General features: G+C 39.7%; 1 protein-coding gene across 2 annotated transcripts; it reads left to right on the plus strand.

Moving 5' to 3' along the window:
- The first annotated feature begins 1,842 nt into the window (after nt 1-1,842).
- On the plus strand, nt 1,843-16,476 carry LOC311254693 (uncharacterized protein). Of its 2 annotated transcripts, XM_084348577.1 has the most exons (19): nt 1,843-1,944; nt 3,350-3,476; nt 4,016-4,224; nt 4,444-6,310; nt 7,167-7,340; nt 7,457-7,630; nt 8,606-8,779; nt 8,866-9,039; nt 9,169-9,342; nt 9,698-9,820; nt 10,299-10,433; nt 10,560-10,606; nt 11,075-11,220; nt 11,390-11,445; nt 11,781-11,998; nt 12,484-12,755; nt 13,113-13,226; nt 13,319-13,460; nt 13,933-16,476. In XM_084348577.1, exons 2-19 carry the CDS (start codon nt 3,361-3,363, stop codon nt 14,268-14,270), a joined length of 4,653 nt encoding a protein of 1,550 aa, XP_084204703.1. In that variant the 5' UTR covers nt 1,843-1,944; nt 3,350-3,360; the 3' UTR covers nt 14,271-16,476. The 2 variants fall into 2 exon arrangements, with proteins under 2 accessions (XP_084204703.1, XP_084204704.1); XM_084348578.1 differs by lacking the exon at nt 10,299-10,433.
- Nucleotides 16,477-16,914: the final 438 nt, after the last annotated feature.

Consider the following 16,914-nt stretch of genomic DNA (forward strand, 5'->3'; position numbering starts at 1 on the left):
TTTAGAGAGGGTAGAATGCTTTAAATATCTGGGTATTTGGTTCGACAAAAATCTTACTTGGAAAGTTCATATAGGAAAAATTATTGAAAAATGTAAAAAAGTACTGAATGTTGTTAGATGTCTGAGGGGTAAAGAGTGGGGAGCAAATAGAGTGTCACTGAAAACTGTTTACATTGGGCTAATCAGGGCAGTTCTTGACTATGGATGCACAATATACCAGTCTGCTTCAAGAACATTACTAAATAAACTAGACACAATTCAATATCAGGCATTGAGACTCTGCTGTGGAGCTATTAAAACAACCCCAGTGTCAGCCTTACAAGTAGAAATGAATGAAATGCCATTAGAAATTAGAAGAAACCAGATTTCACTTACATACTGGGCAAACTTAAAGGGCCATAAGGACAGTCACCCCACTCAGGACATTTTACAAAAATGCCAAGAGAAGGAAAGGAGACAGCTGAAGAGCTTTGGTTGGACGGTGGGGGATGCGGTAAAAGAAATAGGGATAGGGGAACTAGAGATAAGCCCCACTGTAATTTTTTCCACTGTCCCACCTTGGCTAATAGGGGAGATAGAAGTAGATATACATATGTTAGAGAAGAAGAAAGGAAAAAGTATAAATAGGGGTCAGGTAGAAAGGTATATAGAGGAACAATACTCATCATTTACTAAAATATACACAGACGCTTCAAAGACAATAAGTAACAGAGTAGGAGTAGCATTCATCATACCAGAGTTAAATATTATGTCAAGTAAAAGAATAAATGACAATCTATCAGTATTTACGGGAGAAATGGTAGCTATTCTGTTAGCTCTTGAATGGGTAGAAAGAAATAGACCAAACAAAGTAATAATAGGATCAGACTCAAGCAGTGCATTAATCAGTCTCAAAAATATGAAGTCAGAATCAAGACAAGATATTCTGGTAGAAATAGCTCAAAGTGTATATAGAATTACCAAAGCAGGAGTAAAAGTGAAGTTCACTTGGATTCCAGCCCATATAGGTGTAGATGGAAATGAAATGGCAGACAAATATGCAAAAGACGCAACAAAAAAAGTAGAAGATAATATGACAGTTAAATATAGTAAGGCAGAGGTTAAAAGCATAATCAAATTAGAAATGAAAAAGAAGTGGCAGGAGTGTTGGAACAAGGAAAACAAAGGTAGAGTGTGCTACAGTATCCAAAGGGAAGTAGGAAAGATGAGAGAAAATAGAAGAAATAAAAAAGAAGAAGATATAATATCAAGAATGAGATTTGGGCACACTGGACTTAATAATACGATGAAATTAATAGGGAAACATGAAACTGGTTTGTGTGAACACTGTAATCATACAGAAACTGTTGAACATGTAATTATATATTGTCCTAAGTACCAGTGTCAAAGAAGGTTTCTAAAAGACAGACTAAGTAGGGAGCAAATTAAATTTAGTATTAAAGAGGTATTACAACTGAACTCAGGGCATGTAGGATATAAAGCAATATATTAAGTATTTAGAAAAGACAGGACTCATTAAAAGAATATAAGTATTAAGGTATTATTAGTATGGTATATGTGTGAAAACATATTTATTTAGGTTTTTTTTAAAAATTTATTTATTTATTTATTTATTTTTATTTGGTTTGATTTATTTGTTTATTTATTTATATTTTCATGGTATTTTTGTTTGGTTTGTTTGGTTTGTTTTTCTCATCTAACGATAATCGTCAAATTCCATTCTGATCCACACTCCAGTTCAGAAGGTGGCGGAAATGCACAAAAAGTTGTTTGCCAACCGCCATTAAAAAGAAGAAGAAGAAGAAGAAGAAGAAGAAGAAGAAGAAGAAGAAGTCACAACACAAATGTTTGGCGCGACATTCGTCATGAAGCGGAGACGTCAAAGTTTCTGAGCAGGCAGAGGAGGAAATACAACTTTTTCATCCAGATTTGAAAGTTTATCCGGTAAGACAGAGACTCTTGAGTTTTTTTCTGTGTTTCTACAACACTTGACTGCCGTAAATTGGGAAACATATTCACAGATTTGGACTTTGAACTACGTGAATTAGATGTAACCTGTCCAGCTCGGAGGACGACTCGTCTGGGTGAAAACGAGGCTGTAGCTTGTTGTCCACCGTGATACGACTGGAAAGTGGCGTCGTTTGTGTTTTGACATCGTTTCCACTGATGGGGTTTGTCTTTGTTTAGGGGCGGTAATGTTAACTGTAAAGTCATGTTTGCTACGATCTCCAGCACACACTACTTTATTTATTTATTTATTTATTTAGCTAGCTAGCTGGCATGTGCCTGGTTTTGCATTTATGTTAATTTACAGTATTATATAGTCACACGTGATTTAAGGCCCGAGGTTGTCAGAGATCAGCTGTGCTTCTTTTATCTGGCTCTGAAGTCCAACCCCTCCCAGCTGAGAGAGCTGGAGCTGACAACAAGCTGCAGGACTCAGGAGGGAAGCAGCTGTGTGATTTTTTTTCTGAAGAAAACACACTGAGAATAGCAATTTGTTTCATTTTAAGATTAACAATTGACTTTTTTACTTGAACAATGACTAAAACAATTACTCTTTTAAAATCAGAATTGGCTTTATTGGCCAATTATTTGTACACAAACAAGGAATTTGACCCCGGTTGTGTTTGCTCTCAATGTACAGTGAATAGTAAACATTAAATCTAAAAAATATATAAATAATTAAAAAATGAATAATAATAATATGTACAAGATGGTGCTATTGTAAGGAGTGCAGCATTTCCAACAGTATTTACTATTTCAAGTTGAACTTCCTGAGCTGTCGCAGGAAGTACAACCTCTGCTGGGCCTTTTTCCTTTTACCAAAATAGTCAACAATCAGTTTTCTTTCGATTGGACTAATTGTTGCAACTCTCTAGTAAATATCTGCAGATATGTGATTGTACAAAGTTTCACTCACGGTCTGACACTACGAGCAGCATGTTAGACTGAACTTGTGAACGCCATGCAGCGTTTCACCTGTCAGAGAATCAAATCAAATGCACACACAACAAACGCAGATTTAGACAAATCGTTGAAGCTTCACATGATCACAGAGAGAAGCTTCAGAAAACCCTGAAGCCTTTACAGGAGGAACTGCACTTTGAACAAGTTAATAGAAACTATGTTCAAGCAGCAAAACACATTAAGGTCCAGGTCTCGTCATATAAAATAAAATGTTGAATTTAGGTCAATTTGTTTTTTGTTTTGGACAATAGCCAGTCCAGAGGCACCAGCAGTAATACCACAGAGAAACACTAGGAGTTGGGGAAAGTTGAAAAGCTGTCTATTTCAACTTTAACATTATGGTTGTGTGTCTGTGTGTGTTGTTTCTGGTTCACCTCAGAATGACTGAAGATGAGTGGTTTGGAGAAAGAGGAAGATGGATCATACTCTCCGCTATCGATGAAGAGTGACATGTCCAAACATCATCCTCCAGACTTGAGTGATGAACCCGGACCCTCAAACACAAAGTAAGACACTGTCTCTGCTGTTGATAAACAGTTACATCAGAGCATACTGAATAGCTTTTTGTCCAGAATTAACTTTTTAAGTTCAGTTTTGAAGTTATACATAAGATAAGTTGGAGTGGAGACACCCACACAGTCTGTGAACAAGAAGTACCAAGTTAAAATCATGGAATATTTTGTTATATAACCCATGAAAGGTTTTTTACTTATGCAGTTTTGAAGAAGTAATTCAAAGTCAGAATTGTATTATTTACAATATTAATGAAGTTATAACACAAACTCAGAAATATAATATAAAACATATAATATAACAAGCTGTTCTCTGGGGAAAATAAGGTCCCCAGAAGACTGTTTGAAGCTAGAAAGGTGGCAGGGTCCGCCACATATAAACAAAGTAAAACGGTATGAAATTGTGTTGTCATTTTAGGTCAGTTGTTTATTCAGTCATGAAAACAAAGAGTTTGTTTATTTCTGTCGATAGAGATCTTTCTCTTCTGAACTACATAGTGCACCTCCAAGAAGAATTTTCTTTGTGTCCACAGAGAGGAGCAGGCGTCCTGCTGTGGTTTGTGTCAGGACGTCCTAAAGGATCCAGTCTCTACCAGCTGTGGACACTGGTTCTGCAGACAGTGCATCACCTCACGCTGGGACCAGTCTGCTTCGTCAGAGGACTTCTCCTGCCCCCAGTGTAGAAAAAGATCCAGAACAAGACCTGGACTGCAGACAGCCAGTCAGACCAGCACTGTACTAAGTAAGATCGTACATCTGTATGCAGATGTCATCAGGTCTGAAAACTGGGATTCCTGTGTTGCAACGGTCATGTATTGTGCATCATGAAAATTTAAAGCTTTGCTGCATTTGAAGAAAATCTCCATCTCCATCTTCATTCTCTCTTCTTTATTTTTATAATTTTTGTGTCGTTGTTGCAAACCAACACCGTTGATAATTGGATCTTTTTATTGTCCTACAGGGGACTTTGGTCTGCAAAAGGTTCTAGATGAACATAAAATCAGTCTGAGGAGGAGATATGAACGTGTGACTGAAGGAACTGATGAAGCAGGAAGTGGAATCCACTTCAGCAGGATCTACACCGAGCTCTACATCACAGAGGGACAGAGTGAGGACGTTAATACCCAATATGAGGTGAGGCAGCTAGAGACAGCTTCCAAGATGGAGACCCTCCATGACACTCCAATCAAGTGCAGCGACATCTTTAAAGCCTTACCTGGCCAACAGAGACGCATCAGAGTCGTTCTGACGAACGGCGTCGCTGGCATCGGAAAAACCTTCTCAGTGAAGAAGTTCACTCTGGACTGGGCGGAGAGCTCAGAGAACCAAGATGTCAGTCTGCTGATTCTGCTTTCGTTTAGGGAGCTGAACTTGATCAAAGATGAGCAGTACAGTCTTCTCAAGCTTCTCCATGTTTTCCATCCAACATTACAGAAGGTGACAGCAGAGAAGCTCACTGTCTGTAAACTCTTGTTCATCTTTGACGGCCTGGATGAAAGCAGACTTTCACTGGATTTCAAGAACGATGAAGTCGTGTCTGATGTCACACAGAGGTCATCAGTCAGCGTGCTGCTGACAAACCTCATCCAGGGGAAGCTGCTTCCCTTGGCTCTCATCTGGATAACTTCCCGACCGGCAGCAGCCAATCAGATCCCTCCTGAATGTGTTGACAGGGTAACAGAAGTACGAGGCTTCACTGAGGCCCAGAAGGAGGAGTACTTCAGGAGGAGATTCAGTGATGAGGATCTGTCCAGCAGAATCATCTCACACATCAAGACATCTAGGAGCCTCTACATCATGTGTCTGATCCCAGTCTTCTGCTGGATCACTGCTACAGTTCTGGACCACATGTTGACTACAGACCACAGAGGAGAGCTGCCCAAGACCCTGACTGACCTGTACTCACACTTCCTGTTGGTTCAGACAAAGAGGAAGAAGCAGAAGTATGATGAGGGACATGAGACGAGTCCACAGGAGCTGAATCAGGCTGACAGGGAGGTTCTTTTGAAGCTGGGGAGGCTGGCGTTTGAACATCTGGAGAAAGGAAACATCATGTTCTACCAAGAAGACCTGGAGCGGTGTGGTCTTGATGTCACAGAGGCCTCAATGTACTCAGGAGTTTGTACAGAGATCTTCAAAAGAGAGTCTGTGATCTTCCAGAAAACCGTCTACTGCTTTGTTCATCTGAGCGTTCAAGAGTTTCTGGCTGCAGTCTACATGTTCCACTGTTACACCAACAGGAACACAGAGGTACTGAAGGACTTCTTTGATGATGATGATGATGATGATGATGATGATGATTCATTCATTGTCAGTGGTGAAGATGATGATGACGACTACAACAAGAAAAATGACCGTAACTCATCCTTGGATAGCTTCCTGAGGAGATCCATGGAGAAATCCTTAGAGAGTAAAAATGGCCACCTTGACCTGTTTGTTCGCTTCCTTCATGGCCTGTCTCTGAAGTCAAACCAGAGACTGTTAAGAGGCCTGTTGGGTCGAACAGACAACAGTCCAGAAATCATCCAGCGAGTCATCAAAAACCTGAAGACAATGAACACGGATGAAATCTCTCCTGACAGAAGCATTAACATCTTCCACTGTCTGACCGAGATGAACGACCACTCAGTTCATAAGGAGGTCCAATGGTTCCTGAAGTCAGAGAACAGATCAAAGAAGAAACTCTCAGAGATCCACTGCTCAGCTCTGGCCTACATGCTGCAGATGTCAGAGGAGGTTCTGGATGAGTTGGACCTGAAGAAGTACAGAACATCAATAAAGGGAAAACAAAGGCTGCTTCCAGCTGTGAGGAACTGCAGAAGGGCTCGGTTAGTACTGATGTCGTCTGGCAGGGCCAAAGTGTTGTAGAGTTATATGTACTGCCTCTTTAGAAACCTTTAGCCTAGCCATGATTTGATGCTCACCATGTTTGCTTAAGATAAACCCTTTGACTTCTGACACATTTACTTACTTTCTCAGTTTACACGACTGTATTGAAGAATGCTTGAACTACTTTTGCTTCACTCCACAACAAATGAATTATATGAAAAATTCATTTCAATTCTAGTACAGTGACATTATGCAATTAAGTATCAAGGAGGTCAAAATTCTGCAGTAGGTCTGTTTTGAAAAATCACGGAATTATTTTCGACATCTTTCCCGACATGGTTGGCTATTAATTAATTGTTAACTGTCTAGCTGCGATGTCAAAGGGACCTGCAGTGTTAAAAAAAAACACTGACAGTGAGATAGTGTCACGACTTCCTATATCTGGCCCTTCAAATTAAAAGCCCTCCAGCCTTTTATACACAGGCCAGCCGCCAGTCACATAAATTTTGACTTAATTTTGACAAGACATGGCTCCAAATGTTTTTTGTTTTTTTCCTGCGACCAATCGACCAATGAAATTTTGGTCGGCTAATGAATTTTTGGTCGACCAGTGCTTGGTCGACTATTTGGGGGCAGCCCTACTGAATTGTTTGTGCAAAGATTTGTTTTTATTAACAGATGCTCACATTACAATGAAATTGTGATACCAAAAATATATCACGTTATTTTTATTGTTGTTCTGCATTTCCTGTCATTCACTTTATGAATATGTAATCCATACACGCACCCATGCATACACGTACATGGGCATGTATAAAATCACTAATTTCTTTTACACGATCTCTGTATCCGTAGACTCTCTGGCTGTGAACTGTCAACCATACATTGCAACGTCGTTGCCCGGGCTTTAAAGTCTAACCCGTCTCACCTAAGAGAGCTTGACCTGAGTAACAATTATCCAGGAAACTCAGGAGTGGAGCTGCTGTCTGATGGTCTCGAGAGTCCACACTGTAGACTGGAGAGTCTGAGGTCAGTTCACTTTGTGTGTTACTTTATAGTGTGTGTCTTTAATCTGAAAAGATTTGTGTTTTTATGTGAGCAGCAAGTTTTCCATAAAAATGTCTGCTGTGAAATTTATCTTACAGACTCAATCGCTGTGAAATAACAGGGAGCGGGTGTGCATCTCTGGGCTCAGCTCTGAAGTCCAACCCCTCCTCTCTGAGAGTGCTGGAGCTGAGCAGCAACAAGCTGTGTGATTCAGGAGTGATGCAGCTGGGTGATTTTCTGAGGAGTCCACTCTGTAGACTGGAGACTCTGAGGTAGAAAATTCATATTGTCTTTAAATTTTAGCATTGATTTCTCAAAATCCATCGACTACTTCAATCTGTTGAGTTATTGTGACTGTGTGAAATCTCTTCTGCAAAAATAAAAGCACCCAAAAGAAAGTTCCTCTTGGTTCCAACCTCCATGTTTCCCATAAATGTGTCTGTTGAGATTCTGTGGGTCATGCTAACTTTGCACTCTCCACCTCCAGTGCAGAGAAAACGAAACGGCATACATCAGGGTAAGCTGCAAGGCTTACAACGCGTTTTAAATAGCTTTACATTAATTATTTAAAACGAGTCTCTGAGTTTGACCCAAAGTAAACACAGAAAGAAGCCAGAAAGAAGCCATCTCAAACGGCCATTTTGTCTAGTTGCACTTGTACATCAGTTTATTCACATGTTTGAGGCTGTGGACAGTTTTCCATTGAGCGTATATTTATGATGGGAAAAAAACCATTTTCAAATTACTTCTATTGTCCAGCCAACAGTCTTACAGCCCACGCTTTTTCATATACTGTCATAAATGAAAAAGAAAAGCAACAAATTCAAATGAATAATGTACTATTGAAATAGGTGGCATCTAATTATCTTTAGCTCGACGAATAGATTATTCAGCTAATCGATGCAGCTCTAGCTGTGGATGAATACGGAGGGTAATTAGATCTGTTGGTGAGTTGACACAAATGTAGTTCCCTTTACTGTCAGCTGTAACCGCTGTTTCATGCAGCTTCTTTCTGTGTTTACTGTCTTTCAGTCAGGCTCAGACAAAAGCATTTAAAATAATTCATGTAAAAATTCATATTTAAAGCTATAGGAGGCTCATACAGCTCACCCTGATATACGTTGTCCTCATATCCCTGACTACAATGGAGTGAGAGTGCAAAGTTGACAGGACCCATGGAGCCAAAGTGGAAACATTGTGACGGGTTGAAGCAGAATTTTTCTTTAATTTATTTGTCCTTTATACAGATTGAGACACTGCAATTTGTCAGAGATCGGCTGTGCTTCTCTGGTCTCAGCGCTGAAGATTAACCCCTCCCATCTGAGAGAGCTGGAGCTGAGTGAAAACAAGTTGTGCAATCCAGGAGTCAGAGATCTCTGTGAGTTTCTGCTGAGTCCACTCTTTAGACTGAAGACTTTGAGGTAGGGCACCTATTTTCCTTGTGTATGAAACACTCCTTGCATATAGTGATATATAAATGTTTATTACATTTTTTCTCTTTCTGCAGGTTGTCAAAGTGTAGGGTCACACATGAAAGGTGTTTTTCTCTGGCCTCAGTTCTAAAGTCCAACACTTCCCATCTCAGAGAGCTGGACCTGAGTAAAAATGAGTTGAAAGATTTGGGAGTGAAGCTGCTCTGTGTTGGACTGAAGAGTCCTCTCTGTCACCTGGAAACTCTGAGGTCAGCACACTGTCATTCCTCTCTTGTAGATGATCCACCTTCAAAGAACAGATCCTAACAAAATTATTTGTCGTAGGTGGAAGTTTCAGTACATTTAATCTTTTATTCATTTGTATCCTGTGAGAGCAGGCTTCAAAGGTGTGAGCTATCAGAGATCAGCTGTGCTTCTCTGGCCTCAGCTCTGAGGTCCAACCCCTCCCATCTACGAGAGCTGGACCTGAGTGACAACGAGCTGCAGGATTCAGGAGTGAAGCAGCTGTCTGATCTTGTGAAGAGTCCAAACTGTAGTCTGCAGACTCTGAGGTCAGTAGGGGGTTGGAGTCAGTCCATGCTGATTAGCCCATTTGTTGGTCTCAGAGGTGATTATTTTGGACAATACAGTTGGAATCCAGTCAAAGATCCAGTATTTCCAGGTACCGTGACTGAATTACTAAACGTTGGAGATATTAGAGGAGATTGGAACCTTGTGTTCATTCAGTCATTGATTTTCAGGGGTTCATCCATCTGCTGTATGGATACAAGCTCTGCACAAATGTAATGAGAGCTCCGTCAATCAGCAAAGACTTTTCCGACAATTCGGAGTGTATGACAGTTGGCAATAAATGATCAGTGTCTTGGTGTTAAGTGTATCAGAAATGTGTATATGCTGTATGTGTAGGTTCTCCAGCGCTGAGGGTTCACCTGTCACAGTGAAGTTTAGTGATTCTCCAGGATCCAGCTGTGACCAGTCTAGAGATAGACCTTCAGACGTCAGTAATGAACCTGGACCTTCAGACACAAAGTAAGAAAGAGTTTCTACTGTAAACTGAAGCTGAACTGTTTACACAAAAGTATACAATTCAATAATGTGTTTGACTGTAATATAGGGCTTGCCCAAAACCTTTTTAAGCTTCTACTGTTGCATTGGTTATTGACGTCCAGAGCTGTCTTTGAATGATTCGTCTCTTTTCTTTTTCTTGGCGTTGCATTAGGCGCACAGAAAAGGGGTAAAAGACTGGTAAAGAGAGACATAGAGTTGTTCTATGGCATTTAATTAGTCTCAAAACCTTGGCACGCATAGAACATTATTTGCAAAGGAAACCCATCCTTGCAAGGCAGCTCTTGTGCTCCGCGAGCACAGGACTGAGACAAGCTCGAGTCTATCCACACACGCTTGTCAAGTTAACATCTGAAGGGTTCAGAGTGTATGACTGTTGGCAATAAATGATCAATTTCTTGGTGTCAAGTGTATTTGAACTGTGTTAATACTGTATGTCTAGGTTCTCCAGCGCTGAGGGTTCACCTGTCACGGTGATCGGACACCAGAAGTTTAGTGATTCTCCAGGATCCAGCTGTGACCAGTCTAAAGATGGACCTTCAGATGTCAGTAATGAACCTGGACCTTCAGACGCAAAGTAAGAAAGAGTTTCGCCTCCTTCGCTGTCTTCTTCTTCATCATCATCTTCCTCTTCTTCTTACTTTTTATTAATATATTATATTATTACTTTTCATGAGAGATGATGCTGTATTTGTTCCTAAAGGGTGGGTGACAGAGACACCAGGGCTCCACCTGACAGACATGAAGGACGTGAGTAAAAGAAGCTAAAATCATAACTGTAAGATTGGTGCTGTTTCTTTAATGGCACCAGTTCATTTCAGTATCCACAGTAGATTTTTTTGCTTCGTTCTGTTCTGTTTTAAATGTTGGGAAAGATGATGTCCTGGAGTTTTGTTGCCTCAATGGAAGAATTCTATTGGCTTTGAATCTCAGTCTTTGTTTTGTCTAAATGTTATTATATGGACTTTGCATTGACCCCCTTTCAACCTCGCCTTGACTTAAACATAGCTGTGCTTGGTCTTGAACTGTTTTCTTGATTTCTTTCTTCATTTTGACTTTAGTGGAGGGTTTGCCAGTAGATTACAACAGGAAACATGGGTAGAAGAACATACTACAGAAGGACCCTGACCAGCTTCGAACTGTGTGTTACAAGTTTATGAATGTTGGATCACCAGGATGTCCGAAAGTTTGACATCTGCTGCGTCTTCCACCCACTAGATCTGTCCACATCTGAGTCAGACCTCACTGTGTATGAGGACATCAGAGAGGAGAGTGAGGATGAAGAGGATCAGCCATGTCCTGATGATCCAGAGAGGTTGAACCAGCGGCATCAGCTTCTGTGTGGAGATGCACTGAATACAAATGTCAGTTAATCCTATTTTTTTATTCATCTGTCAGTGATCAGACTCAGACCTCTCCAGGGTTTAATATTAATTCTAGATCATTAAAACTACTCGCTGCTGTCCAATCCTCTATGTATTCTAATTGATTAGTCCAGTCTAATTAATTAATGTTTGATATCTTTAATTTTAGGACAAGCAGATTTTTACACCTGAACTGCTGACTGAGTCTGGAAGGACATCATACAGGTAACCAAAACATGAACATAGACCAAGTCAACTCCTGTCAGTGATTCCAGTTCTACCTATACTTCAACTCTTCTCTGCACTGACACTTGAGTTGAAGGTCAAACCTTTTCAGTTTAGCTCATTTCAGTGCTGAAGGCACCAGTATCCTTCGGCAGATCTGTTTGTCAAATGGTCGGACAACTTCAGAACCCCTCAATACAAATGTGCAGGTTTTACAGAGGGGAAGATTAAAACATGCAAAACATTTTGTACAATGCAGTGTCTTCAGGTCTTAAATCAACAGATCTTTTGACGACAGACTGGCTTGTTGTTAACAGCTCCTCTGTGTCCCTCAGGTTCAGGTGTCCTGGTCCAGGTGAGTTCCAGTGTGAGTCGACTGGACTCGTGTTTGTTATGGTTCAGGAGGCGGAGCTGCTGTACAGGACTGTCCAATGGGATGAGAACCTCCTCTATTCCGCTGAAAAGATGGCTGCAGGGCTGCTGTTCGATATCAAGTGTTCAGAGGATGCTGCTGTCTGTCAGCTCCACCTGCCTCACTGTGAAGTTATGGATGGTAAGGACACTATTGTGCTGTGTTAAAGAGTTTTTTCAGAGCCATGTTAAGTCCTTTTACTGTCCTTTTATTCTTTCAACAGAAAATTATTTAATTTTGATTAATGAGAATTCTTTAAAGTTACTCCTTAGTAGCCTGGTGGTTACAGCACCACGTCTCAACGCTAGGATGGTGCAAGAAGAAAGTTCACAAGGTCACCAAATGCATCAGGATTTGTCATCTCTGGATCATGAATATTATTTATTTATTTATTTATTTTGAATCTTGAACTTATTTTTCTTTTTACTTATTTTACGTAATTTCAATTCGTTGTTAATTTGGACTGGCATTCTCTCCAAGCACAACAATTTGCTGAACCTGGGCTACATTTTAATCCTACAACGACTAGAATCAGTGTCCTTGAAAAGTCAGTAAAATTAGGACTTTAAATTGTAATGAGGTTGTAATGAGTGAAATGAAAGTTTGACAGCTCTGTGTTTTCACAGCTCCGCTGCCTGAAGGTCTGCTGTCTGTCGTCCACATCACTGGTGATGGAATGAACTTCCTCAAGCCGCTGGAGATTACAGACACTCATGTGGTTGTCACAGTCTCTCACTTCTCCGCCCTTGGCTTAGTGAAGGATTTTATTAAATGGTTTTTGAATGAAAAGAGACCAGTTTATGGCAAAGTCCTGCTGTTTCTTGGACAACCAAACCCAAAAACACAGTGGCGAAAACTTGACGTGTTTCTCCTGCCGTGGAACATCCATCAGGACGAGGTAAAGCTTCATGTTACAGCTGTCAGTCCAAACTGTTTCACTATTTTCCAGTACCACAAATGTCACGCTGGATTAGGCGGACTAGATGTTGCAATGGCATAATGCCGTCCTCCACTGTTAATCAGTAATGCTCCTTTTGACAGTTATTTGTATTGTTTTATATAGTCCAACACTGTGCTGATATTCAATCAGTTTTTTGATTTTAGTTCAGTGAACCAGGTTGAGTAAAGTGCACAGAGTAAAAAACATTTTCCAGCTTCTCTCAGGTCTTTGAACAGCTTCTGCATTTGAAGTGAGTAATTGTGTAATGTCATGATGTAATTTTGTCTTTGTTAAAATATTCTGATGTCTCTTCAGGTGAGCACACAGCAGCGATATTCAGAGTACATCCAGGTTCCTTCAAAATGTAAACTCATCAAAGATCAGAGTTACACTCTTCACTGTCCTGAGGCCATTAAAATACAGCCTAAGGTGAGTATTTGAAACAGTCTGTGTTAGTGCTGCAGCATGCTGACACGATTCATCATTGGACTCTTTAAAGATTCTGACACTTTGGGTTTCAGAGAGCAGATTTCGACCTGGAGTTTGGACCAAATTACTACCCAACGTTTGAGGTCCGCCTGAAAACAGCCACAGAAGAAGTGACTGTAACAGTCAAAGATCAAAGACAGATGGTGGTCTGGGAGCATGACGTTGATCTCACTGGTAAGACTTCATCCACCTGTAATTAATTTTTTGTGCCTTTATTCTTTCTCTGCCTCAGATTGTTCTTCAGTCTGCATTTATCCTTTGCACTGGCGATAGCTGTGACTGGACGCATTATGTTTTCGAGGTTCTCCGTTGTTTTTACACAACTTTTTACACAAACGGATGTAATGGGATAAAACAAAAGTTGAGGCATTTTATATCCCAAAGGTCAACTTCACTAGGAGTTCATGATGTTCTCCAAAAAAGGTTCCTTCCAACATTCAATTGCATAGCTCAGGAGCAGCAACTTGACTGCTGCGCAGAGGAGTACAATGATAAAGATGCTGATCCAAATAAAAATGTGGATCTAGCGGAGTTAATTACATGTTATTTGATACTGGATTAGGCCTGACTCTGAGTACCTTTCTAGGAGAGTTCTTCCTGATATGATGGTTGGTTATCAACATGTTTTTCCTTGGGTATCTTCCAGATTCAAGAAGGGGAACTCCACAGATGAATGTCCGAGCAGAGGACGGGGTCCCAGGAGAGGACAACGTGCCGGCAGACAAGAAGCTGAGCTCTATTCGGACACAGTTTGTAGAGCGAGTGTCTGAATCTGTTCTGAACCAGCTTCTGGATAAACTTCTTGATCTAGACTTTATAAATGATGAAGAAAAGCAGTCAGTTAAAGCAAAACCGGTCATACAGGAAAAAGCACGAGAGTTGATCGACACAGTGCAAAAAAAGGGAACTAGAGCCAGCTCGGTCCTGATCGATGCTCTCTGTAAAGTGGATCCAGCTCTTTCCAGCTATCTGAAGTTAAGATGAAGAAAAATCAAGAAATGTGTGTGATGATGAATCTTTATAACAGCTGGCTGTTTAAGGGTGTTTTCACACCACATCATTTGATCAGGACCAAGGGCGGAAAAGATGATGCATTTCAGTTCTGGTCCGGCTCCTGTTCACACTGACTTTTTACAAACGGACCAAGAGGAGTAAAGATATTGGTGATTGTCATCCTGCATCATCAGGTCCCATGTGGGGAAATCAAATTCTGGTGACTGACAGAAGTTCATGCAGCACTTTAAAGCTTCTAGTGTGTATATTTAATTTTGTTTGGAGTCACAAAGAGCTCAGGAAGAGGTAACTGATCATAAGCGTTATTATTGGACTGCAAATCACATGTTATGAATAATGACTAACTGGAAGAGACCAAAGGAAGCAGCTTGTACATGATTTGGGAGCTTTTTACTGTGGGATCACTGAAACACACTTTTAATGGACTGAATGAACCAACAAAGTAAACAGTCGGATAAAACCACAACAGTTTTAACAGCTTTTAACCTGTTAATCAGGGAAAATACCCATATACAGATATGAGTGAAGGATTTACCTGATTTGCTGCAGGTCGTTCAAAATGAATTTTACAAAAGTTTACACAGTTTGTGTATAAATGTAGCAACATTCAATATTTCTACATACATATTTTTATGAATTTCTGCTACATTTATGTAAATAAGTAAAATTAGTAAATATTTGTCTGCCTCAAAAATACATTTGTAAAACTTATATTTTTTATTTTATATGTGGATTTGTTTTTTCATTTTTATACAATGATACATTTTGGTGTCTGTGAAATGAAATGTATTTTTATGGAGAGAGTAATGCAAAGTATAAATCCTGAAATACTTGTGTGAGGCTTGTTCATTTATCAATACTGAGACTGATCTGTCTTTCCTCATAGTAACTGTGAAAATGTTCAGTTTTTAGGTTAACCCAACAGGTTAGGTGTGAAGGCAAAGACCTTACAGTGCTGACTAAGTATTAGTACCTTCTCCAACGACAACAAGAAGGACCAACTTTGAGCTACACTTTTACACAAATCTACTTCTGCAGTGTTTTAAGAAGATATGTTCTTTAGTTCATAACTGTCTAAATGAGAGATGGATCCACGTGCATTTCTGATGACAAAGTCAGAAAGAGGCCGATGGAATCAGGATGAAGAACTGAAATCTTTTCCGTTGACTTTTTACGCAACTGCACCGCCTCTAAAATGTGTTTTTCTTTCTGAACACAGATAAAGTTCGCATTGAAAAAACTGTACGACACATTAAAACTTCACAGGTGTGCAGGGCAACAGAAGAAGAGCTAGGAAGGAGCTATTGGCCCTGAATCTATGTCCCTGGGCCAAATTAGTTTCAAGTTGCATATCTCTGTATCCCAGTTGAATCATTCCTTAAGTCAAGAAGTCACGCCCTTTCTGGTTTCCCTCATGGGACTTTATTATAGAAAAACTAAAAGATAATTTTTTTTTTATCCTGTTTGAATTGTCATGAATCACACGTTTGTGAACTTTTCAACTTGAGAAAGCCAGTTTTTTTTTTTTCATAAAACTAATGAAATATCAGACTGAAAACACATAATTATAAAGACTACACAGCCAACAGTGGTGTTAGTGACATCATCTCTGAACCGTCTCCAAAACCCATAACTTAAACATTGTAGAGCTGCTCCTGTTTATCAGCAGCGCACAGAACTGACAAACCTTTAGAGATAAAGGCAGTCATCGCAATGAGCAGATTTATTGTGATTTTCACCTTTTTTAGCACCTTTTCTGAGCCGAGTTGGCGGCCATGTTGTGCTGGTGACGTGTTGAGTGAGACAATGTAGTCCACTGAGCGGTTTAACACAAAACTAGATGATATTTTACTTTATTTATTACAAACTGGGGACCATCAATAAATTACACTATTGTTTGATTGATTTACAGAAAAACAAATGTTTCTTCATGCTGACTTGATGATATAAGTGAAAATTATGATAAAAAAAAAATACTAAACTGATCTCATGTAGTGCACTTATTTTGATTGCTGATGTGTTTTATATTTATTTAGCAAAAATATTTGTGTAGGGTAATGTTTTTCTTTCCAATTGCTTCCATGTCATGTGACCCAGTGACTTCAAACTAATGCTGAGTTGTATCACTACACAGGCCACATAGGACACACCGACAAAGCAAAGTGGTTGTAGCAAACTGAACAACATGTTTTCACAGTTTTGAGAAGCACAATATGAGTATGTTTGTTTATTGTCAGGAGAATTATGAAGAAGAAACATTTAAAAAATCAAAATATTAATATAAAACAGACAAAGCATAAAAATATAAAAATCCCATAAATCACAGTATTATCTTAAAGTCACCTGTTAACCATGAGTACTCAGTATTTTGTACTACATTACATGCTGTAAGTACCATGTACACATTTCTTGGGGAAAAAAACATATTTGAACTTCATTTCAATTTATTTTTATCTCAACTACACACCTGTGAAGCTTTGTGTTGACATAATCCTCAGACAGATGTATGAACGCTGAAGTACTCTTCTGTTCTGTTCAGTTCTCATTACAAATGGTTTCTCCGTGAACTTATTTCAGACAGGATTGAAACTGGGATACAAAGATCTGAAACTTA

This window comes from Pagrus pagrus, assembly GCF_965226575.1.
Source record: "Pagrus pagrus genome assembly, chromosome: 3".
Classification (NCBI taxonomy): Eukaryota; Metazoa; Chordata; class Actinopteri; order Spariformes; family Sparidae; genus Pagrus; species Pagrus pagrus.